The sequence below is a fragment of the Eucyclogobius newberryi genome, unplaced genomic scaffold, assembly GCF_026437365.1.
Source record: "Eucyclogobius newberryi isolate DKJ021-1_F unplaced genomic scaffold, fEucNew1.0.hap1 SCAF_680, whole genome shotgun sequence".
Lineage (NCBI taxonomy): Eukaryota > Metazoa > Chordata > Actinopteri > Gobiiformes > Gobiidae > Eucyclogobius > Eucyclogobius newberryi.
The window spans coordinates 1-24,823 of NW_027316368.1; the positions used below are offsets into that span (position 1 = coordinate 1).

The 24,823-nt window shown below is 51.0% G+C and overlaps 1 protein-coding gene across 1 annotated transcript; it reads right to left on the reverse strand.

Moving 5' to 3' along the window:
* Window positions 1-14,388: 14,388 nt before the first annotated feature.
* LOC140348418 (tissue factor-like) lies at window positions 14,389-23,413 on the reverse strand (the record flags this gene model as incomplete). Its single annotated transcript, XM_072434343.1, has 4 exons — window positions 14,389-15,972; window positions 18,105-18,267; window positions 22,711-22,889; window positions 23,293-23,413. Coding segments are annotated over 4 exons (624 nt in total), but the record flags the coding sequence as incomplete, so codon positions are not given.
* Between the last annotated feature and the right edge of the window lie 1,410 nt (window positions 23,414-24,823).

Here is a 24,823-nt window from a genome sequence, read left to right on the forward strand (position 1 = left end):
TAAACCAGAGACAAACCCAGATTTCACGAGGAGCTGAACCGAGTCTAAACCTGGACTAAACGGGACCAAACCAGGACTAAACCAGTTTAATCATTTCCTGTCCCAACCAGATTTACTAAAAAACAGAAAATGCTTAAAAACATATTTAAGTGAATTCAAAACTTACATTTTAACTAATTGGTCTAATAGTATAAACCGACTTGACAATTACCGATATATTTAGTTTTTTTAAATTGTACTGCCATAACGTGTACTAATACTATCCTCACAGGGACAAATCAGTTTGTGTTTTAACTTTATAAACGGATTCTCCTCGAGCTGAAGACGTAACTTCCACTGGTTGAACTGTTTTCATTCACCTTTTATTTATCTAACTATTTATGTATTTATTTATACATTTTTTTAATGTATTTATTTAACTGATTATGCAAATTGTTCCACACACTCTGTCTCTGAAATATGTTTTTGCTGCTATTTTTTCCACCAGTTTAATGCCATTTAATTAATTGTTTTAATTTATTATAAAATTTTTATGTACGGAAATGTTATTTTCGAATTTTTAGGCCCGAGCCCCAGCAGGGCGGAGGGCCTATTGCTCCCGCAACGCTGCCAAAGGCAGCGTTGCAACTGTCTGACCAAACATGCGGGCGCAGCCCGCATGTTTGGTGCCCCGTCGCCCCTGGCAAGTACAGTGAACTAGCCCATGCCGAAGGCATGGATCATGCATACTTACTCCTGCTATGACAGAAATAGTCAACAATTTGTGAATGGGCGTAGCCCATTCACAAATTGTTGACAACAGCAGCGCGAAGCGCTGCATTCCTCCAAAAACCCTCCTGGCATCGTCCCGTACGCGAGAATCCATGCCGCAGGCATGGGCCATGCTTGTATCTGCTCAAATCAATGGAAGTCTATGGGGAGTGGGCGGGGCATCCCGACGGAATAGGGAGTGACGAGCGCGTAAGCGCTCGTAATGATGATTCCACCCCATGGCGGCATCGGGAAGGCTTAGAGCTTTCAAACAATGTATCATTTGTTGTTATAGTAAAAACGGCTATATTGTTTTTGCTAAAAATATTATTATTATTTTTCTTGTTCTTCTTCAGCGCTTTGATCTCTAATTTGACCCCCTGAACATGCTCAAAAACTCACCAAACTTTGCCCAAAATTCAGAATCGGCGAAAAATTTGATTTTTTTCTGGGCCATTTTTTTTTTCGTTAAAAAATGGCGCGACAGCGCCACCGACAAAAGTCAAAATACATTGCGCCTATGGGAGACGCCCCGAGGTCAACTTTGGCGTAAAGCTACGAAATTCGGGACACGCATTCCTCTCGTGAGGACGAACAAAAAAAATCATTGTGGCCACGCCCCCAGACTTACCCTATGGCCGCCATCTTCCTTTGAAAATGAAAATACGCTGTGTCATTTTGTTCACGTCAAACTTTGACGAACTCCTCCTAGGGCGTTTTGCCCACCGACTTCAAAATCGGCGGACGTCCTCTGGACAAGTGGGGCATCTAAAGTTATTCAATTTTTTGAGATACCTTTTACGGTCTGTGTGCGGCGCAGCCGCAAAGTTGGACAACTTATTTTGGAATATTGCAGATCTAAAAATTGCTCCCATTTGATCAAAACCAGTCCGATTAGGACCAAATTTGAATCAGTTGTTAAACTTTCTAGTTTGGACCAGTTTATGGTGACAAAATTGAAATGGCCGCGATAGCGCCCCCTACAGAGTGACCTTTAAATTAACATTGAAGGTCAAAAATTAGTTTTACCAAAATTGTCTAAACTTTACCCAAAATTCTATTTTGCCGTCCCGATCACAAAAGCCAATCACAAAAATGCCTAAATTTTTACGGCGTAGTCGTAGCGATGACAGAAACCTCCCATGTTATCCCTATGGGAAAACCGCAAAATCTCTCAAATTACCACATTTTTATGTTTTACACTTCAACGAACTCCTCCTAGTGCGTTTTGCCCACCAACCTCAAAATCGGTGTACGTCCTCTAGACAAGTGGTGTATCTAAAGTTATCCAAATTTTAAGGATAACTTTTACGGTCTCTGTGCGACGGAGCCGCAAACGTTTCCCAGAATTCTGACTATTTGGCCTTCAGAGTGGCCTATAAACAATAGAGTTTTTCCAAATGACATGACATTTTGCACTAAATTCTAATTTGCCATCCTGATCATACAAGTATGAGAGCCAAAGTCATATTTTGTACGGCGTAACCGTAGCGTTGACAGAAACATCCCATGTTATCCTTATGGGAAAATCGTAGAATCGCTCAAATCACCACATTTTTACGCTTCACACTTTAACAAACTCCTCCTAGGGCGATTGTCCGATCAAGCTCATATTTGGAGAAAATCATCTACACAAGCGGGCCATCAAAACTTATCCATATTTTGATTCTAAGTGCTACGGTCTCTGTGTGGCGGACCCGCAAATATATGTCAGAAATGGGAAAACAGCGAAATCTCCAAAATGACCACATTTTCACGCTTCACACTTTCACCAACTCCTCCTAGGCCGATTGCCCGATCAAGCTCATATTTGGGGAAATCATCTACACAAATGGGGCATCAAAAGTTATCCATATTTTCATTTTAAGTGCTACGGTCTCTGTGCCGTGGAGCTGCAAATATACTGTCACAAATGGGAAAAACGCCAAATCCTTGAAATGTTCACATTTATGCTTCACACTTTAATGAACTCCTCTGTGGGCAATAGCTCGATCAAGCTCATATTTGGAAAAAATAATCTACACAAGCGGAGCATCAAAAGTTATCCATATTTTTATTCCAAGTGTCACGGTCTCTGTGCGCTGGAGCTGCACATTTGACCGACATTTGTGTTCATTTGCACTGGTTAAGCACAGCATTGTACATGTCCAATGTGTCACTGTCTTAGTTCTTAGACAATTGCGTTAGCGCCATCTCTGTAAAATGCAGAGAGCAGAGTCGGAAGGCCGGCGGCCCGCGAGGGCCGTTGGATGCCGCTTGCGGCTTTAATTTTATGTTGTTTTTTTTACATTTTTCTGTTCAAGGACCAGGTCATTTTAAGACAACAAATTGCAATGAAGCGCCTTCACCACCAGATGTCACCAAATGGCAAATGGGATTCGTACATAAATAATACGTGTTTCTGTGGAGCTGTTTTTGCTTTTGCCCTGAACGTGACATTAAACCCTTGTGTTTCTGTCGCTCCAAAACACCTTTAAAAAGCATGCGTACGTAAGATTAATGCCCTATTACGGAACAGTCCTGCAGGTCAATCACATCAAATGGGCGACGGACGGTCCCGCTTCCCGTTTCCTGGTGCATGATCCACTGTGAGACTTTAGAGACATTCTAAGTTTACAGAAAGCCCTCATGAACACGCCCATCGTCACGGTAATGTAACAATCACGGTTCATTAAAGATTGTCCTCTCCCTCTGTTCGTCTGCTTTATTGTGTGTGTTTTACAGTGTGGAGGTGTGAGTGGCAGCCAATGAGAGCGCTGCGTTCAGTCCTGGGATATTGTGTCTTTTGTGGGGGGGGGGAGATTCTGAATGAAATGGCGCCTGTTAGTGGACGTCTGAGGTGTTGCACGTTGTGGATTTAGTCTTTTTGGTTTTTTTTTTTACGTTAAATATTAGAACTTTTGTCTCTGAAGCCCCAGGACGCTCCGCCCTGACCTCGCTCACACTTCAGGAAACTCGCGGCTTTGCTCTGTCCACGTTCTCACAATTATGACGTTCGTTAATTCCCCGTGGTAATTAATTATCACAGTTTTACATCGGTCAAGTTGTGGCTTGAGAGGGAAATTTGACAAATAAAAGTGGGAAATTGCAGGAAGTAGAGCTGATTATTATGAATTTGTATTCTTTCTTTTTTTTTATTTATTCATTTTTATTTTCTGACTTTTTGTTGTTGTTCTTGTGTTGCTTTTAATGGCGGTTGGCAGCGAAATGAAAACCGCACTTATCCTCACCTACTGTGTACGTCTGCTGTAGTTGTACGTCTTCTGTAGTCGTACGTCTTCTGTAGTTGTACGTCTGCTGTAGTTGTACGTCTTCTGTAGTCGTACGTCTTCTGTAGTAGTACGTCTTCTGTAGTTGTACGTCTTCTGTAGTCGTACGTCTTCTGTAGTCGTACGTCTTCTGTAGTCGTACGTCTTCTGTAGTCGTACGTCTTCTGTAGTCGTACGTCTTCTGTAGTCGTACGTCTTCTGTAGTAGTACGTCTTCTGTAGTCGTACGTCTTCTGTAGTAGTACGTCTTCTGTAGTTGTACGTCTTCTGTAGTCGTACGTCTTCTGTAGTCGTACGTCTTCTGTAGTAGTACGTCTTCTGTAGTCGTACGTCTTCTGTAGTTGTACGTCTTGTATAGTAGTACGTCTTCTGTAGTTGTACGTCTGCTGTAGTAGTACGTCTTCTGTAGTCGTACGTCTTCTGTAGTTGTACGTCTTCTGTAGTTGTACGTCTTCTGTAGTCGTACGTCTTCTGTAGTCGTACGTCTTCTGTAGTTGTACGTCTTCTGTAGTCGTACGTCTTCTGTAGTTGTACGTCTTCTGTAGTTGTACGTCTTCTGTAGTCGTACGTCTTCTGTAGTCGTACGTCTTCTGTAGTTGTACGTCTTGTATAGTAGTACGTCTTCTGTAGTCGTACGTCTTCTGTAGTTGTACGTCTTCTGTAGTTGTACGTCTTCTGTAGTCGTACGTCTTCTGTAGTCGTACGTCTTCTGTAGTCGTACGTCTTCTGTAGTCGTACGTCTGCTGTAGTAGTACGTCTTCTGTAGTCGTACGTCTTCTGTAGTTGTACGTCTTCTGTAGTCGTACGTCTTCTGTAGTCGTACGTCTTCTGTAGTCGTACGTCTTCTGTAGTCGTACGTCTTCTGTAGTCGTACGTCTTCTGTAGTCGTACGTCTTCTGTAGTCGTACGTCTTTTGTAGTCGTACGTCTTCTGTAATCGTACGTCTTTTTCTTCTTCTTCTTCTTGGTTGCTATCCAAGTGTTACATTACGCCACCTACTGGAGTTGTACGTTCATTCTTTAGACTCTGCGATGTCATCAAAAAGTGACACTCCATAAAAAATGCAGACAAGTTGCTTGAGACTTTCACCGTTTTATGACAGTTTCAACCGTAATTTTTCAAAATAAAGGCGTCGTCAGGTGGAATTATTCGTCAAATCAGAACTATCAGAACTAACAACAGTCTGGTTGCTAGGTAACAGTTCTACGTCATATTTGCTGGACATGTCAAACCAGGAAGTGACAGAAACGTCACCGAAATTGCCGACGCTGCGTCACTTAACCTGAAGGAAAATGGACCTGAACGTGTATGAAGAAGACTCGGGACACGAGCGTCTTACGTCTTGAAGCACATTTATTCCAATAACCCAGGAAGTCCCAACAACCTAGATGCGATGCATTCTGGGAACAGTAGTCTACCGCTACACCTCCTCCTTTTAGCTTAAGGTATACTCTTTAAAGTAAACACCAACATTTCGAAGAAACATAAATATACAGCATATTTTAGTATAAGCATTTCTTTTCACATTAGTATTGAACATAGCTGTATTTTACCTTAACATGTCTTTAGAACAACCTTTTATGTGAACATTAGAATCTTTACAAATTCAGTCTATCAGGAGGTCTCACCAGACGACCTGAACTAGTAATAGTCCCTGTCGGTCTGAGGTGCCTTCTGTTTCTCCTCAGGAAACCCCTGTCAGTCTCTACCACATACGATCTGGGAGAGGTCTAACTACAGATCCAGTGGTTTCCTCAGTGGTAATCCACACTTTCTGTCCAGATGATAGTTTTGGGAGTGGTCTGGCACGGTGTCTACGGTTGTAATGTTTTGCCTGCTCACGTCTCCTTTCCTCATCCTTTTTACGAAATGTCTGTAAATCTGGCCACGTAGGATCCAGCTTGGTTGTGTGTTGAGGTAGAGTGGTGCGCAGGTTTCTTCCCATGAGCAGCTGCGCTGGTGAGAACCCATGCTCCAGTGGAGTGGCCCTGTAGGCCAGCAGCGCTCTGCTGTAGTCACTGTCCTTTTTCCACAAGTCTTTGATAGTGCGAACAGCACGCTCTGCCTCTCCATTTGCTTGGGGGTATCTGGGGCTGCTCGTGACATGTGTGAATTGATACTCTTTTGCAAACTGTCTGAACTGCTCTGACGAAAACTGCGGCCCATTATCTGAAAACAGTCTCTGAAACTCTGTGTCTTGCAAAAGTCTCTTTTACAGCTTTAATAGTAACTTCTGCTGTTGTGTGTTTGAGTTCAACTATTTCAATGTATCTGGAGAAAAAGTCAACAAGAAGAAGATACTGCTTCTTTGACCATTCAAACAGGTCCATGCCGACCTTCTGCCATGGGAGGTCAGGAACAGGTGTTGGCAACAGAGGTTCACGATTCTGTAACCTGTGTTTTTGACATGTTTCACAATTTTCCACCATTTGACCTATTTGTGCTGAGATGCCAGGCCACCAAACGGCCTGTTTTGCTCTGGCCCTGCACTTTGAAATGCCCTGGTGTCCTTCATGCAGACGTTGTATAATGTCCGCTCTCATTGAAGGTGGTATCACAAGTCTCTCCCCTTTCATGAGAAGACCCTACGTGAAAGTCCATTCTGTGTTGCCAGACCCCTTTTACTTCTGGATCTAGTTTACATTTTTCTGGCCACTCTGTCAAACAATAGTCAGTTACTTTTTTACACAGTTTGTCTACTTCCTGTGCTGCCTTTAGCTCCACCAGCATTTTTTCTGTGGCTGGAATTTGAGACACTACACAGTCCACAAAAACCTCTACCTCTTTCTCCAACTGGAGGTCACTTAATGACGGCGGACCCGCCAGCGGAGCTCGTGACAGGGCATCAGCGGTGACGAGGTTTTTTCCAGGCACATGGACAATGTTGAATGAGAATCGTAGCAGCCTGAGGCGGAATCTCAGGATGCGTGGAGGTAGGTCATCCAGGCCTCTTGTGCTCAGAAGAGGGACCAAAGGCTTGTGGTCCGTAATCAGTGTGAACTGTAGTCCCATGAGATAAGAAGAAAGTCTTTCAGATGCCCATGTTGCAGCGAGTGCCTCCTTTTCTATTTGGGCATAACGTCTCTCTGTGTCGGTTAGTCCTCTTGAAATGTAGGTCACCGGCCGCCACGAACCGTCCGACTGTTTCTGAGAGAGTACGGCTCCAATACCGTATGGCGATGCATCCGCAGCTACTCTTGTGTCTGCATTATTGGAGTACTGAGCGAGCACTTCCGGAGAACTTAAGATTTCTTTTATTCTCTGAAACGCCGTTTCCTGCGGCTGTGCCCAAATCCACTCGTTTCTCTCTTTCTGCAGCTCCTTAAGCGGTGTGGTGACTGTGGCCAACTGCGGCATGAACTTGGCAAGATAGTTAGTCATGCCCAAGAGACGGCGCACGTCCTCCACACTTTGGGGCTGTGGCAGCTGCTGGATCGCTTTTACCTTGTCTGGATCCGCCTCGATGCCTTTTGCAGAAACTTTGTGTCCCACAAAAATGATTTCACTTTTTGCAAACTCACACTTCTCGTTAAGTGTGAGACCTTCTTTTTGAAACTTTTTAAGCACACAATGTAGTCTCTGGTCGTGCTCCCGTCTGTCCCTGCATCACATCGTCGGCATGACAGATCACACCATCAAAGTCCTCCAGCATCTGTGACATTCTCCTTTGGAAATGTTCAGGTGCTGATGCTATGCCGAAGGGAAGTCTATTGAAATGAAACCTCCCAAAAGGTGTAATGAAAGTTGTGAGAGGCCTTGACTCTGGCGTGAGAGGGATTTGCCAAAATCCGGAACGAGCATCGAGCTTTGTAAACACTTTAGCGTCTTTCATCATAGCTAATGTTTGATCCACTGCTGGGAGAATGTGACGTTCCCTTTTTACAACTGTGTTCAGGGGTGTGAGGTCCACACATATTCTGGGGGGCTTCTTTGCCGGCCTAGGAATCACCACAATGCCTGAACACCACTCAGTTGGCTCAGTTACTTTTGAAATAACTCCCATTTCTTCCATTCTGAGCAGCTCTGTTCTAACTGCATCTCTGAGGGGAAGGGGGACACGTCGCGGGGCAGACAGGGCCACAGGTATGGCACCCTGCTCTAGCTCTATGTGATACGGTTCTTTCAGCTTGCCTAAACCCTTAAACACATCAGGGTAAGCTGATCTGAAATCTGTTTCAGTTTCGCTGACTGTGTCTACTCTGTACACCAGTCCTAAAGCCTCACATGCTGGTCGACTTAACAATGGCTGTACTAGACCTGACACCAGATAGACATCTTGTGACGTAGTGCGCCCTTTTACTACCAACTGCGCCCCAAAGCAGCCTCTAACTTTAAGAGGGTAACTGCCTGGCCCTAGTAGTTTCTTTGTAGGCTTCTGCAGCTTTCCGTCCCTGTCTGGCCTGTACAGTCTCTCTGGAATAGATGTAACATCTGCCCCTGTGTCAAGTTTAAACTCAACATTTTCCCCATTTAATTTGACCTTTTGAACCCAGGGTTCTGACCTGTTTGTTCCTATTTCCCCTAAGAAGACAAGCTCTTCACTGTCTGTATTACTTAGATTTTCAGTTACTTCACGTAAACCTGCTGCTTCACTACTACGACAAGCTACCGCAAAATGTCCTTTTTTCTGACATTTACGACACTGTGCCTCTTTAGCTGGGCAGTCTCTCCATGAGTGCTTATTCTTTCGTCCACAGCGACTACACTCTTTTTCATTTGGCTTGGTTAAATTTTGTTCCTTCTTCTGCCATGTCTGAGACTTGCCTCTTTTAATATTTGTTCGTAAAATGTCCATGTTCAGTGCTTTTTCTTCTGCAACGCTGCTGTATAAAATTGTCTGTTGTTTCTTTACAGTTTCACTCTGCCTGACCTTCTGAATGGCTTTGGCAAGTGTTAATTCTGAGTCCATTTGTAGTTGCTCTGACAATCTTTTATCTCTTATGCCAACTACAACTCTGTCTCTTATAAGTTCCTCTATAAGCATTCCAAATCCACAATTTTCTAAAAGTTTGTGTACAGCTGTGATGAAAGATTCTGCACTCTCACCATCTTGTTGACGTCTGGAGTTGAATTGCGCTCTTTCAAAAATGACGTTGTGTTTTCCCACATAATGTTGATCAAAAGCCGCTTTGACCGCACCATAGTTCTTTTTGTTATCATCACTCAGTGGTAAAACAGCCAAAACGTCGTCAGCTGCATCTCCCATTGCATACAGGAGTGAATTCACCTGATATTCCTCTGGTTTGCTGTTGAGGGCTGTTGCAATGCGAAACCTTTCAAAACGTCTGATCCACTTTGGCCACTCTGTGGGCCGTGAAAAATCAAATGTCTCTGGGGGAGTTATTTGTACAGTGGTCGCCATCTCTCTGTGTGAATCCCTGGCGTCCTCGCGTTCAGGATCTGAGTTTTCTGATGCACCGTCGCTCTGCACTTCTTCCTCCGCCGACATGTGGACGGGGCTGCGCGCGCACACACCTGTTAGTTCGCGCTGGTGACTGCTTTCGCCCGCACAACGGTCATTTTTCGCTCTACAAACTGCCGAAAACTTCTTCCGCAAGTTATTCGCACAGTGCTGCTCCGAAAACGCCGCGGAGACTGAAAGTTCGCCACTTCTGACACCATGTATGAAGAAGACTCGGGACACGAGCGTCTTACGTCTTGAAGCACGTTTAGTACAATAACCCAGGAAGTCCCAACAACCTAGATGCGATGCATTCTGGAAACAGTAGTCTACCGCTACAAACCGCACAGTGTAACCACGGAAACCAAACCATCCCCAGGTAAAGCTGCAGGTGCGATGAACGCGTCGATGCGCATTTATGCAAAATCATTTTATTGAAGTTTTACAGAGAAAATACATCGAAATATGTTTGACCTTTGGCACAAAATATAACAAAGTGTTCTGTAATTTACAGTGACGATACAAAATGACTAAAATACTATAAAAAATAATGAGTTTTCTATGAAATCTGACGTAAGTGCTGTACGATTAGTGGTTTGTGTCACTCACATTTAAAACATTGGGAACTCGCCCGCAAGTCCACAAATAATACACCGAAAAACGACGACAGCAAGTCACATGACCAGATATCAGAAGATGGTTGGTCACATGACCAGATATCAGAAGATGGTTGGTCACATGACCAGATATCAGAAGATGGTTGGTCACATGACCAGATATCAGAAGATGGTTGGTCACATGACCAGATATCAGAAGATGGTTGGTCACATGACCAGATATCAGAAGATGGTTGGTCACATGACCAGATATCAGAAGATGGTTGGTCACATGACCAGATATCAGAAGATGGTTGGTCACATGACCAGATATCAGAAGATGGTTCCCTGACGTTCTTCTGCCAGAACAATTGTCTTAATTCAAATGATCTTTTCCCACACGAATCCTAAAAAAGTGCTCACAAACAAACCACTTCTTCTCGTTATGAGCTGGTCAAAGCGGCTGTGGCACATGTTTTGTCGGTGTACAGTGCAAAACAAATTAAAAGACCCGCTTCTCAACGTACAGCGAACAAACGTTTAAAAAGGACATTTCAGCTTCAGTTCACAGTGTTTATCCTGTTCTGTTCCCCTTTGTTTGAAGTTGAAAGGGTCATAAGCGGAGCCTCCGAGGTTCTGACTCCAAAGGGGTTCGGCTCGTTTGGCTCTGGGGCGGCTTTAGGGGGTGTGGCTAAGCAGCAGAGCGAGGTGATTGGACGAGAGAGAACACAGACTCAGCTTTAACGCGATGTAAAACAAATATAGAAAAACTGGACTCTAAACTGTTCCTGTTTACAATAGCTTTAGCCAGCTAGCTTTAGCCCGCTAGCTTTAGCCAGCTAGCTTTAGCCCGCTAGCTTTAGCCCGCTAGCTTTAGCCCGCTAGCTTTAGCCCGCTAGCTTTAGCCAAGTCTCACGAAGCCGTCTGGTGCTGGGCCTGGAGCCATAGACATGCATTTTGCCATTAAAAGAACCAGGACCAGGACCAGAGCCAGGACCAGGACCAGAGCCAGGACCAGAGCCAGGACCAGAGCCAGGACCAGGACCAGGACCAGAGCCAGGACCAGGACCAGGACCAGAGCCAGGACCAGGACCAGGACCAGGACCAGAGCCAGGACCAGGACCAGGACCAGAGCCAGGACCAGGACCAGGACCAGAGCCAGAGGCAGGACCAGAGCCAGGACCAGAGGCAGGACCAGGACCAGAGCCAGAGGCAGGACCAGGACCAGGACCAGGACCAGGACCAGAGGCAAGACCAAGACCAGGACCAGGACCAGGACCAGGACCAGGACCAGGACCAGAGCCAGGACCAGGACCAGAGCCAGGACCAGAGCCAGGACCAGGACCAGGACCAGACCCAGGACCAGGACCAGACCCAGGACCAGGACCAGGACCAGGACCAGAGCCAGGACCAGGACCAGAGCCAGGACCAGGACCAGGACCAGAGCCAGAGGCAGGACCAGAGCCAGGACCAGAGGCAGGACCAGGACCAGAGCCAGAGGCAGGACCAGGACCAGGACCAGGACCAGGACCAGAGGCAAGACCAAGACCAAGACCAGGACCAGGACCAGAGGCAGGACCAGGACCTGGGCCAGGGCCAGAGGCAGGACCAGGGTCAGGACCAGGACCAGGTCCAGGACCAGAACCAGGACCAGGACCAGAGGCAAGACCAAGACCAAGACCAAGACCAGGACCAGAGGCAGGACGAGGACCTGGGCCAGGGCCAGAGGCAGGGCCAGAGGCAGGACCAGAGGCAGGACCAGGACCAGGACCAGACCCAGGACCAGAGCCAGGACCAGAGCCAGGACCAGGACCAGGACCAAAACCAAAACCAAAACCAAAACCAAAACCAGAACCAAAACCAAACATCTGGTCCTGGTCCTGGTCCTGGTCCTGGTCCTGGTCCTGGTCCTGGCTCTGGTCCTGGCTCTGGTCCTGGCTCTGGTCCTGGTCTTGACCCTGGTCCTGGTCCTGGCTCTGGTCCTGGTCCTGGTCCTGGCTCTGGTCCTGGCTCTGGTCCTGGCTCTGGTCCTGGTCCTGACCCTGGTCCTGGTCCTGACCCTGGTCCTGGCTCTGGTCCTGGCTCTGGTCCTGGCTCTGGTCCTGGTCCTGGTTTTGACCCTGGTCCTGGTCCTGGTCCTGGCTCTGGTCCTGGTCCTGGTCCTGACCCTGGTCCTGGTCCTGGTCCTGGTCCTGGCTCTGGTCCTGGCTCTGGTCCTGGCTCTGGTCCTGGTCCTGGTCCTGGTCCTGGCTCTGGTCCTGGTCCTGGTCCTGACCCTGGTCCTGACCCTGGTCCTGGTCCTGGTCCTGGTCCTGGTCCTGGCTCTGGTCCTGGCTCTGGTCCTGGTCCTGGTCCTGGTCCTGACCCTGGTCCTGGTCCTGGTCCTGGCTCTGGTCCTGGTCCTGGTCCTGGCTCTGGTCCTGGTCCTGGTCTTGACCCTGGTCCTGGTCCTGGTCCTGGTCCTGGCTCTGGTCCTGGCTCTGGTCCTGGTCCTGGCTCTGGTCCTGGTCCTGGTCCTGGTCCTGGTCCTGGTCCTGGTCTTGGTCTTGCCTCTGGTCCTGGTTCTGGTCCTGGTCCTGGTCCTGGTCCTGGTCCTGACCCTGGTCCTGGTCCTGGCTCTGGTCCTGGCTCTGGTCCTGGTCCTGGTCCTGGTCCTGACCCTGGTCCTGGTCCTGGTCCTGGCTCTGGCTCTGGTCCTGGCTCTGGTCCTGGTCCTGGTCCTGGTCCTGGTCTTGGTCTTGGTCTTGCCTCTGGTCCTGGTCCTGGTCCTGGTCCTGGTCCTGGTCCTGGTCCTGGTCCTGGTCCTGACCCTGGTCCTGGTCCTGGCTCTGGTCCTGGCTCTGGTCCTGGTCCTGGTCCTGACCCTGGTCCTGGTCCTGGCCCTGGTCCTGGTCCTGGCTCTGGTCCTGGTCCTGGTCCTGACCCTGGTCCTGGCTCTGGTCCTGGTCCTGGTCCTGGTCCTGGTCCTGGTCCTGGTCCTGGCTCTGGTCCTGGTCCTGGCTCTGGTCCTGGCTCTGGTCCTGGTCCTGGTCCTGGTCCTGACCCTGGTCCTGGTCCTGGTCCTGGTCCTGGCTCTGGTCCTGGCTCTGGTCCTGGTCCTGGTCCTGGTCCTGGTCTTGGTCTTGGTCTTGCCTCTGGTCCTGGTCCTGGTCCTGGTCCTGGTCCTGGTCCTGGTCCTGGTCCTGGTCCTGACCCTGGTCCTGGTCCTGGCTCTGGTCCTGGCTCTGGTCCTGGTCCTGGTCCTGACCCTGGTCCTGGTCCTGGCCCTGGTCCTGGTCCTGGCTCTGGTCCTGGTCCTGGTCCTGACCCTGGTCCTGGCTCTGGTCCTGGTCCTGGTCCTGGTCCTGGTCCTGGTCCTGGTCCTGGTCCTGGCTCTGGTCCTGGCTCTGGTCCTGGCTCTGGTCCTGGTCCTGGTCTTGGTCCTGGTCCTGGTCCTGGTCCTGGTCCTGGTCCTGGCTCTGGTCCTGGTCCCTTGTGTCCAGATGTTTGAACTGGACAGAGCTGATGGTTTTTGTCTTTGCTTAAAACTCTCCAGATGATTCAATTAAACCAATGTTTAAATCCATGAACTCAAATTGGAATCGTCTCCAGCTGACAGTACCACAGGGCAGCACCACAGGGCAGTACCACAGGGCAGTACCACAGGGCAGTACCACAGGGCAGTACCACAGGGCCACAGGGCAGTACCACAGAGCAGTACCACAGAGCAGTACCACAGAGCAGTACCACAGGGCAGTACCACAGAGCAGTACCACAGAGCAGTACCACAGGGCAGTACCACAGGGCAGTACCACAGGGCAGTACCACAGAGCAGTACCACAGGGCAGCACCACAGGGCAGTACCACAGGGCAGTACCACAGAGCAGTACCACAGAGCAGTACCACAGGGCAGTACCACAGGGCAGTACCACAGAGCAGTACCACAGGGCAGCACCACAGGGCAGTACCACAGGGCAGTACCACAGAGCAGTACCACAGGGCAGTACCACAGGGCAGCACCACAGGGCAGTACCACAGGGCAGTACCACAGGGCAGCACCACAGGGCAGTACCACAGGGCAGTACCACAGGGCCACAGGGCAGTACCACAGAGCAGTACCACAGAGCAGTACCACAGAGCAGTACCACAGAGCAGTACCACAGAGCAGTACCACAGGGCAGTACCACAGGGCAGTACCACAGGGCAGCACCACAGGGCCACAGGGCAGTACCACAGGGCCACAGGGCAGTACCACAGGGCAGTACCACAGAGCAGTACCACAGGGCCACAGGGCAGTACCACAGGGCAGTACCACAGGGCCACAGGGCAGTACCACAGGGCAGTACCACAGGGCAGTACCACAGGGCAGTACCACAGGGCAGTACCACAGAGCAGTACCACAGGGCAGCACCACAGGGCCACAGGGCAGTACCACAGGGCCACAGGGCAGTACCACAGAGCAGTACCACAGGGCAGTACCACAGGGCAGTACCACAGGGCAGCACCACAGGGCAGTACCACAGGGCAGTACCACAGGGCAGTACCACAGGGCAGTACCACAGAGCAGTACCACAGGGCAGTACCACAGGATGGAGACCCTCTCAGACACATGTCAAGATGTGTTCGATTATCTTTAAAGACCTATTTAAAACTAACAAGATTCACTTTGTGAACTGAAGTCGCCCTGTGGATGTTCTCTTTGTGTACAGTAAAGCCCTTCACAGTAAAGTCCTTCACAGTAAAGTCCTCCACAGTAAAGCCCTCCACAGTAAAGTCCTTCACAGTAAAGTCCTCCACAGTAAAGTCCTTCACAGTAAAAGCCCTCCACAGTAAAGCCCTCCACAGTAAAGTCCTTCACAGTAAAGTCCTCCACAGTAAAGTCCTTCACAGTAAAAGCCCTCCACAGTAAAGTCCTCCACAGTAAAGTCCTCCACAGTAAAAGCCCTCCACAGTAAAGTCCTTCACAGTAAAGTCCTCCACAGTAAAGTCCTTCACAGTAAAGTCCTCCACAGTAAAGCCCTTCAGAGTAAAGCCCTTCACAGTAAAGTCCTCCACAGTAAAGTCCTCCACAGTAAAGTCCTCCACAGTAAAAGCCCTCCACAGTAAAGTCCTCCACAGTAAAGTCCTTCACAGTAAAAGCCCTCCACAGTAAAAGCCCTCCACAGTAAAAGTCCTCCACAGTAAAAGCCCTCCACAGTAAAGTCCTTCACAGTAAAAGCCCTCCACAGTAAAAGCCCTTCACAGTAAAAGTCCTCCACAGTAAAAGCCCTCCACAGTAAAAGCCCTCCACAGTAAAAGCCCTTCACAGTAAAAGCCCTCCACAGTAAAAGCCCTCCACAGTAAAAGCCCTTCACAGTAAAAGTCCTCCACAGTAAAAGCCCTCCACAGTAAAAGCCCTTCACAGTAAAAGCCCTCCACAGTAAAAGCCCTCCACAGTAAAAGCCCTCCACAGTAAAGTCCTCCACAGTAAAAGCCCTTCACAGTAAAAGCCCTCCACAGTAAAAGCCCTTCACAGTAAAAGTCCTCCACAGTAAAAGCCCTCCACAGTAAAAGCCCTTCACAGTAAAAGCCCTCCACAGTAAAAATCCTCCACAGTAAAAGCCCTCCACAGTAAAAGCCCTCCACAGTAAAAGTCCTCCACAGTAAAAGCCCTCCACAGTAAAAATCCTCCACAGTAAAAGCCCTCCACAGTAAAAGCCCTCCACAGTAAAAGTCCTCCACAGTAAAAGCCCTCCACAGTAAAAGTCCTCCACAGTAAAAGTCCTCCACAGTAAAAGCCCTCCACAGTAAAAGCCCTTCACAGTAAAAGCAGACGTGCTACACCACGGTGCAGTGGGCCGCGGGGCCCTGGGACGGTGAGTCTGGGGTCTTGTGTTTCCGTCGACAGAACCTGCAGTAGATCACCAGCACCGTTACCAGGACGATGAGGAGCACCAGAGGGATGAAGACGGCCTGGAAGACGGTCCTCATGTCCAGCTCTGAGAGGAAGAGAAGACGCACCATCAGACGCTGCGTAACGTAACCACGTAACGTAACCACGAACAACACCTTCAGTTTCACACACACAAACAAACAAACAAACAAACAAACAAACAAAATAACATGTACGATTCATGAGACGCTCCATTTTCAGCTCGATAATTGTGTTTGTTTTTAGTTTCCCTTTGATTTTGTCGACTCGGCGTCTCGGAGCCTCTGCTGTTACAAACACGCCGCGATGCTAATGTCGCTAACGCCGACACGAAGCTAACGCAAATAAAAGCTGAATCTCTCTCTCACGCTGTTGAAACAATGTTCAGATCCACGTTTTGGCAGATTTGAGAGACTTTCCTGGTTGTTCGCCAGTTTTCCCGACTTTTGACAAGCGCAACTCAGAAACGTGGAGAAAACGTCGCTCCGAGGTCTGAACTCTGACCTTTGATGGAACGCGGCGCAAAGAGCGGAATAACCGCTCGTTTTTCAGCCGGTTTAGAGCCTAAATACGGGAGATTTGTGTCAACAACAGAAGAACTCAAATGTGTTCCTGCAGGAAAAGCTCTGAGGCAGGAGTTAAAAGATAAAGATATAAAAAGCGACTTAAGTAAAAGTATTTTTAGCAGGTTTTTGATCACTTTTCAAGAGTGAAATGTGGTGCTCTCACCGCTGGGCTTTTCTGCTCTATTAACGTCTCAGTCTTTTGGGAAAACGCAGTGAAACGTCATGGAAAAAGTTCTGAAGCAACTCTGACCCATAAACATGTTTTTATTGTTTTTCCACAAGCCGCAGAATCCACCTCAAAAATGAAATGATTTTTTGTTCCAAGGACGGAGCAGATCGTCTGTGAAGGTGGAGAAAACATCCAAACCAAAGATTCAAGAGTAAAAATCAGGTGTTTCAGTGCAATTACGAAACAAGACGTTTTGTTCCTGAAAGATTTAAAACAAAACAAACTAATGAAGAACGTTTAACGAGAGAGTCCAGGAAGAGAAGCTGCAGGACGTCTGCACATCTGGACAACATGTGTGAGGACCAGGAGGAGGAGGAGGGGAGGAGGAGGGGGAGGAGGAGGGGAGGACCAGGAGGAGGAGGAGGGGAGGAGGAGGGGGAGGAGGGAGGGGAGGAGGAGGGGAGGAGGAGGGGGAGGGGAGGAGGGAGAGGAGGAGAGAGAGGAGGAGGAGGGAGAGGAGAGATGAGGACGTCTGCACATCTGGACAACATGTGTGAGGACCAGGAGGAGGAGGAGGGGAGGACCAGGAGGAGGAGGAGGGGAGGACCAGGAGGAGGAGGAGGGGAGGAGGAGGGGGAGGAGGGAGGGGAGGAGGAGGGGAGGAGGAGGGGGAGGGGAGGAGGGAGAGGAGGAGAGAGAGGAGGAGGAGGGAGAGGAGAGATGAGGACGTCTGCACATCTGGACAACATGTGTGAGGACCAGGAGGAGGAGGAGGGGAGGACCAGGAGGAGGAGGAGGGGAGGAGGAGGGGGAGGAGGGAGGGGAGGAGGAGGAGGGGAGGACCAGGAGGAGGAGGAGGGGAGGACCAGGAGGAGGAGGAGGGGAGGACCAGGAGGAGGAGGAGGGGAGGAGGAGGGGGAGGGGAGAGAGGAGGGGAGCGCGTCGAGATGGTCTGAAAGCGTCTCTCTGGTGGATTCTTAGCAAAACAAAGCTAGCGTAGCGCGTTAGCAACAGCTGTTTCCTGTTTGTGGCCGCACGGAACTCGCTTTGTCAAGAGCCACAATCTGATATTTCCAGCTTATAATGCATCTAACATTAGCATTAGCATTAGCATGACATAAAGAGAGGTTCAAACGCGGCATAGAGGCTTTAGCCACGCCCCTCACATGCAGAGAAGTCAACAGCAGCATGGAGGGATCCAGAATTGATCCAGAATTCACTCTCATATAAACGGAACATTCCGGTGTAGTTGTGGCACAGGTGTGGCACAGGCGTGGCACAGGCGTGGCACAGCCGTGGCACAGGTGTGGCACAGGCGTGGCACAGGCGTGGCACAGGCGTGGCACAGGCGTGGCACAGGTGTGGCACAGGCGTAGCACAGGCGTGGCACAGGTGTGGCACAGGTGTGGCACAGGCGTGGCACAGGTGTGGCACAGGCGTGGCACAGGTGTGGGAGGGTCTCACCTTCCAGAATGCTCGAGCCCGAGGTGCAGGTCTGAGGGCTCCACGCCCCCTGCTGGACAGACTTGGAACGGCCCGGGACAAACGCTGCCACCATGAAGCAGTAGCTCTGTCCGGGATCCAGGTTTGGGATCTGGGCCATGTTAGAGTCCACGATCAGGTCTCTCTGGGGACAAAACAAATACATTTATATAACAATGTAACGGGGTCACACGCCTGACAACAGGGTCACGCGCCCGACAACAGGGTCAAGCGCCTGACAACAGGGTCACGCGCCCGACAACAGGGTCAAGCGCCTGACAACAGGGTCAAGCGCCTGACAACAGGGTCAAGCGCCTGACAACAGGGTCACATGCCTGACAACAGGGTCACGCGCCCGACAACAGGGTCACGCGCCCGACAACAGGGTCACATGCCTGACAACAGGGTCACATGCCTGACAACAGGGTCACGCGCCCGACAACAGGGTCACATGCCTGACAACAGGGTCACACGCCCGACAACAGGGTCACACACCCGACAACAGAGTCAAGCGCCTGACAACAGGGTCAAGCGCCTGACAACAGGGTCACATGCCTGACAACAGGGTCACGCGCCCGACAACAGGGTCACGCGCCCGACAACAGGGTCACATGCCCGACAACAGGGTCACGCGCCCGACAACAGGGTCACGCGCCCGACAACAGGGTCACGCGCCCGACAACAGGGTCACGCGCCCGACAACAGGGTCACATGCCCGACAACAGGGTCAAGCGCCTGACAACAGGGTCACATGCCTGACAACAGGGTCACGCGCCCGACAACAGGGTCACATGCCCGACAACAGGGTCACGCGCCCGACAACAGGGTCACATGCCCGACAACAGGGTCACGCGCCCGACAACAGGGTCACATGCCCGACAACAGGGTCACGCGCCCGACAACAGGATCACACGCCTGACAACAGGGTCACGCGCCCGACAACAGGGTCACGCGCCCGACAACAGGGTCACGCGCCCGACAACAGGGTCACGCGCCCGACAACAGGGTCACGCGCCTGACAACAGGGTCACGCGCCTGACAACAGGGTCAAGCGCCTGACAACAGGGTCACGCGCCCGACAACAGGGTCACGCGCCCGACAACAGGGTCACGCGCCCGACAACAGGGTCACGCGCCCGACAACAGGGTCACGCGCCCGACAACAGGGTCACGCGCCCGACAACAGGGTCACGCGCCCGACAACAGGGTCACGCGCCTGACAACAGGGTCACGCGCCTGACAACAGGGTCACGCGCCCGACAACAGGGTCACGCGCCTGACAACAGGGTCACATGCCCGACAACAGGGTCACGCGCCCGACAACAGGGTCACGCGCCCGACAACAGGGTCACGCGCCCGACAACAGGGTCACGCGCCCGACAACAGGGTCACGCGCCTGACAACAGGGTCACGCGCCTGACAACAGGGTCAAGCGCCTGACAACAGGGTCACATGCCTTACAACAGGGTCACACGCCTTACAACAGGGTCACACGCCTTACAACAGGGTCACGCGCCTGACAACAGGGTCACGCGCCTGACAACAGGGTCACGCGCCTGACAACAGGGTCACGCGCCTGACAACAGGGTCAAGCGCCTGACAACAGGGTCACATGCCTTACAACAGGGTCACATGCCTTACAACAGGGTCACACGCCCGACCCTGGGACTCTCTGTGGACCCTGAGTACTTTGATTTTAATATTAACTCTAATGACGCTCATATCTGCTGTTTCCTGGAACTCTGATGTTTCTCATGCTCCGGCGTCACGGCAACGTCCCAGAAGGATCCAGAGACATTCTGGAAGGATCCGGAGACATTCTGTGAGAGGGAGAATTATGTGGAGTTTCTGATCTATTTGTGCTGAACATGACTCTGTAATGACTTAAAGAAGATGTGCTTTTGTCTGCTCAATAGTTATCGTCTTCTAACAGCTCAACTACAGACCAGTGAACGCCTGGAGAGACCACAGACCAGCGAACGCCTGGAGAGACTACAGACCAGCGAACGCCTGGAGAGACTACAGACCAGTGAACGCCTGGAGAGACCACAGACCAGCGAACGCCTGGAGAGACTACAGACCAGCGAACGCCTGGAGAGACTACAGACCAGTGAACGTCTGGAGAGACTACAGACCAGCGAACGCCTGGAGAGACTACATAAAATCGACCGCCTGGAGAGACTACAGACGAGCGAACGCCTGGAGAGATTACAGACCAGCGAACGCTTGGAGAGACCACAGAGCAGCGAACGCCTGGAGAGACCACAGACCAGTGAACGCCTGGAGAGACTACAGACCAGCGAACGCCTGGAGAGACTACATACAATCGACCGCCTGGAGAGACTACAGACGAGCGAACGCCTGGAGAGACTGCAGACCAGTGAACGCCTGGAGAGACCACAGACCAGCGAACGCCTGGAGAGACTACAGACCAGCGAACGCCTGGAGAGACTACAGACCAGTGAACGCCTGGAGAGACCACAGACCAGCGAACGCCTGGAGAGACTGCAGACCAGTGAACGCCTGGAGAGACTACAGACCAGCGAACGCCTGGAGAGACTGCAGACCAGCGAACGCCTGGAGAGACTGCAGACCAGTGAACGCCTGGAGAGACTGCAGACCAGCGAACGCCTGGAGAGACTGCAGACCAGCGAACGCCTGGAGAGACTGCAGACCAGCGAACGCCTGGAGAGACTACAGACCAGCGAACGCCTGGAGAGACTACATACAATCGACCGCCTGGAGAGACTACAGACCAGCGAACGCCTGGAGAGACTACACACAATCGACCGCCTGGAGAGACTACAGACGAGCGAACGCCTGGAGAGATTACAGACCAGCGAACGCTTGGAGAGACCACAGACCAGCGAACGCTTGGAGAGACCACAGAGCAGCGAACGCCTGGAGAGACCACAGACCAGTGAACGCCTGGAGAGACTACAGACCAGCGAACGCCTGGAGAGACTACATAAAATCGACCGCCTGGAGAGACTACAGACCAGCGAACGCCTGGAGAGACCACAGACCAGCGAACGCCTGGAGAGACTGCAGACCAGTGAACGCCTGGAGAGACCACAGACCAGCGAACGCCTGGAGAGACTGCAGACCAGTGAACGCCTGGAGAGACCACAGACCAGCGAACGACTGGAGAGACTACAGACCAGCGAACGCCTGGAGAGACTACAGACCAGTGAACGCCTGGAGAGACCACAGACCAGCGAACGCCTGGAGAGACTGCAGACCAGTGAACGCCTGGAGAGACTACAGACCAGCGAACGCCTGGAGAGACTGCAGACCAGCGAACGCCTGGAGAGACTGCAGACCAGTGAACGCCTGGAGAGACTGCAGACCAGCGAACGCCTGGAGAGACTGCAGACCAGCGAACGCCTGGAGAGACTGCAGACCAGCGAACGCCTGGAGAGACTACAGACCAGCGAACGCCTGGAGAGACTACATACAATCGACCGCCTGGAGAGACTACAGACCAGCGAACGCCTGGAGAGACTACACACAATCGACCGCCTGGAGAGACTACAGACGAGCGAACGCCTGGAGAGATTACAGACCAGCGAACGCTTGGAGAGACCACAGACCAGCGAACGCTTGGAGAGACCACAGAGCAGCGAACGCCTGGAGAGACCACAGACCAGTGAACGCCTGGAGAGACTACAGACCAGCGAACGCCTGGAGAGACTACATACAATCGACCGCCTGGAGAGACTACAGATGAGCGAATGCCTGGAGAGACTACAGACCAGCGAACGCCTGGAGAGACTACTGACCAGCGAACGCCTGGAGAGACTACAGACCAGCGAACGCCTGGAGAGACTACATACAATCGACCGCCTGGAGAGACTACAGACGAGCGAACGCCTGGAGAGACTACAGACCAGCGGACGCCTGGAGAGACTACAGACCAGCGAACGCTTGGAGAGACCACAGACCAGCGAACGCCTGGAGAGACTACAGACGAGCGAACGCCTGGAGAGACTACAGACCAGCGAACGCTTGGAGAGACCACAGACCAACGAACGCCTGGAGAGACTACAGAAAAGCGAACGCCTGGAGAGATTACAGACCAGCGAACGCTTGGAGAGACCACAGACCAGCGAACACCTGGAGAGACTACAGACCAGTGAACGCCTGGAGAGACTACAGACGAGCGAACGTCTGGAGAGACTACAGACCAGCGAACGCCTGGAGAGACCACAGACCAGCGAACGCCTGGAGAGACTACAGACGAGCGAACGCCTGGAGAGATTACAGACCAGCGAACGCTTGGAGAGACCACAGACCAGGGAACACCTGGAGAGACTACAGACCACTGAACGCCTGGAGAGACTACAGACCAGCGAACGCCTGGAGAGACTACGGATCAGCGAACGCTTGGAGAGACTACAGACCAGGGAACGCTTGGAGAGACCCCAGACCAGCGAACACCTGGAGAGACTACAGACCAGTGAACGCCTGGAGAGACTACGGACCAGTGAATGCTTGGAGAGACTACAGACCAGCGAACGCCTGGAGAGACTACAGACCAGCGAACCTGTTGTCGAGGCCGCGCTTTGCTGGGCGATCGCCGGACGTACCTTCCCCGTGCTGCCGGCCTTGTAGTAGGACACTTTGTACTTCAGGTCCTTCTTGAGAACGTCCCGGATGGACAGCTGCTTGGTCGGGCCGTGGATCCCTGTCAGAGGGTCCGAGATGTTCAACGTGACCGAGCGCTCCGCCACCTTCTGGATGGAGAACGCCACTGCACTCAGCTCGCCTGCGGCAAAACACAGTGAATCATCTGACCCTCTCCTCTGACCCTCTGACCCTCTCACCCTCTCCTCTGACCCTCTCCTCTGACCTTCTCCTCTGACCTTCTGGCCCTCTCCTCTGACCCTCTGACCCTCCCCTCTGATCCTCTGACCCTTTGACCCTCTCCTCTGACCCTTTGACCCTCTCCTCTGACCCTTTGACCCTCTCCTCTGACCCTCTGACCCTCTGACCCTCTCCTCTGCGAGCGCGAATGAGGAAAAGGAGGAGGCTTTCATTCATCGCTTGTAGGAACTTGTACAATAAATCTTTCTAATCTGCTGAAGTAATAGTGGAGGAGCGGTTTGTGGGTTGTGGCTCTCAGTGAGGAGGTTGTGGGTTGGACTCCCGACACGGGGCCTGACACTCACTGTGTTTGTAAGGGTTGAAGGGATCAGAGTAGGTGTGTGGAAGCTCCTCCAGGTCATAGTCATTGTTCATGCTCCCTTCAGTCTGAACGTCTGCAGTGAAAGTCCTGAGGAGCAAGAGAAGCTGAAGGTCAGAAGACAAATGAGGCACTCGACTGAGGCCAGACCTCTAAACCAGGTCTAAACCAGGTCTAAACCAGGTCTAAACCAGGTCTAAACCAGGTCTAAACCAGGTCTAAACCAGGACTAAACCAGGACTAAAACAGGACTAAAACAGGACTAAACCAGGACTAAACCAGGTCTAAACCAGGTCTAAACCAGGTCTAAACCAGGACTAAACCAGGACTAAAACAGGACTAAACCAGGACTAAACCAGGTCTAAACCAGGTCTAAACCAGGTCTAAACCAGGACTAAACCAGGACTGAACCAGGTCCAAACCAGGACTAAACCAGGACTAAACCAGGACTAAAACAGGACTAAACCAGGTCTAAACCAGGTCTAAACCAGGTCTAAACCAGGACTAAACCAGGACTAAAACAGGACTAAACCAGGACTAAACCAGGTCTAAACCAGGTCTAAACCAGGTCTAAACCAGGACTAAACCAGGACTAAACCAGGACTAAAACAGGACTAAACCAGGTCTAAACCAGGTCTAAACCAGGACTAAACCAGGACTAAAACAGGACTAAACCAGGACTAAACCAGGTCTAAACCAGGTCTAAACCAGGACTAAACCAGGACTAAAACAGGACTAAACCAGGACTAAACCAGGTCTAAACCAGGTCTAAACCAGGACTAAACCAGGTCTAAACCAGGACTAAACCAGGACTAAAACAGGACTAAACCAGGACTAAACCAGGACTAAACCAGGACTAAACCAGGTCTAAACCAGGACTAAACCAGGTCTAAACCAGGACTAAACCAGGACTAAACCAGGATTAAACCAGGACTAAACCAGGACTAAACCAGGTCTAAACCAGGTCTAAAGCAGGACTAAACCAGGTCTAAACCAGGTCTAAACCAGGACTAAAACAGGACTAAAACAGGACTAAACCAGGACTAAACCAGGTCTAAACCAGGTCTAAACCAGGACTAAACCAGGACTAAAACAGGACTAAACCAGGACTAAACCAGGTCTAAACCAGGTCTAAACCAGGACTAAACCAGGTCTAAACCAGGACTAAACCAGGACTAAAACAGGACTAAACCAGGACTAAACCAGGACTAAACCAGGACTAAACCAGGTCTAAACCAGGACTAAACCAGGTCTAAACCAGGTCTAAACCAGGTCTAAACCAGGACTAAACCAGGACTAAACCAGGACTAAACCAGGACTAAACCAGGTCTAAACCAGGTCTAAAGCAGGACTAAACCAGGTCTAAACCAGGTCTAAAGCAGGACTAAACCAGGTCTAAACCAGGACTAAATCAGGTCTAAATCAGGACTAAACCAGGACTAAACCAGGTGAGTGTGTGTGTGTGTGTGTGTGTGTGTGTGTGTGTGTGTGTGTGTGTGTGTGTGTGTGTGTGTGTG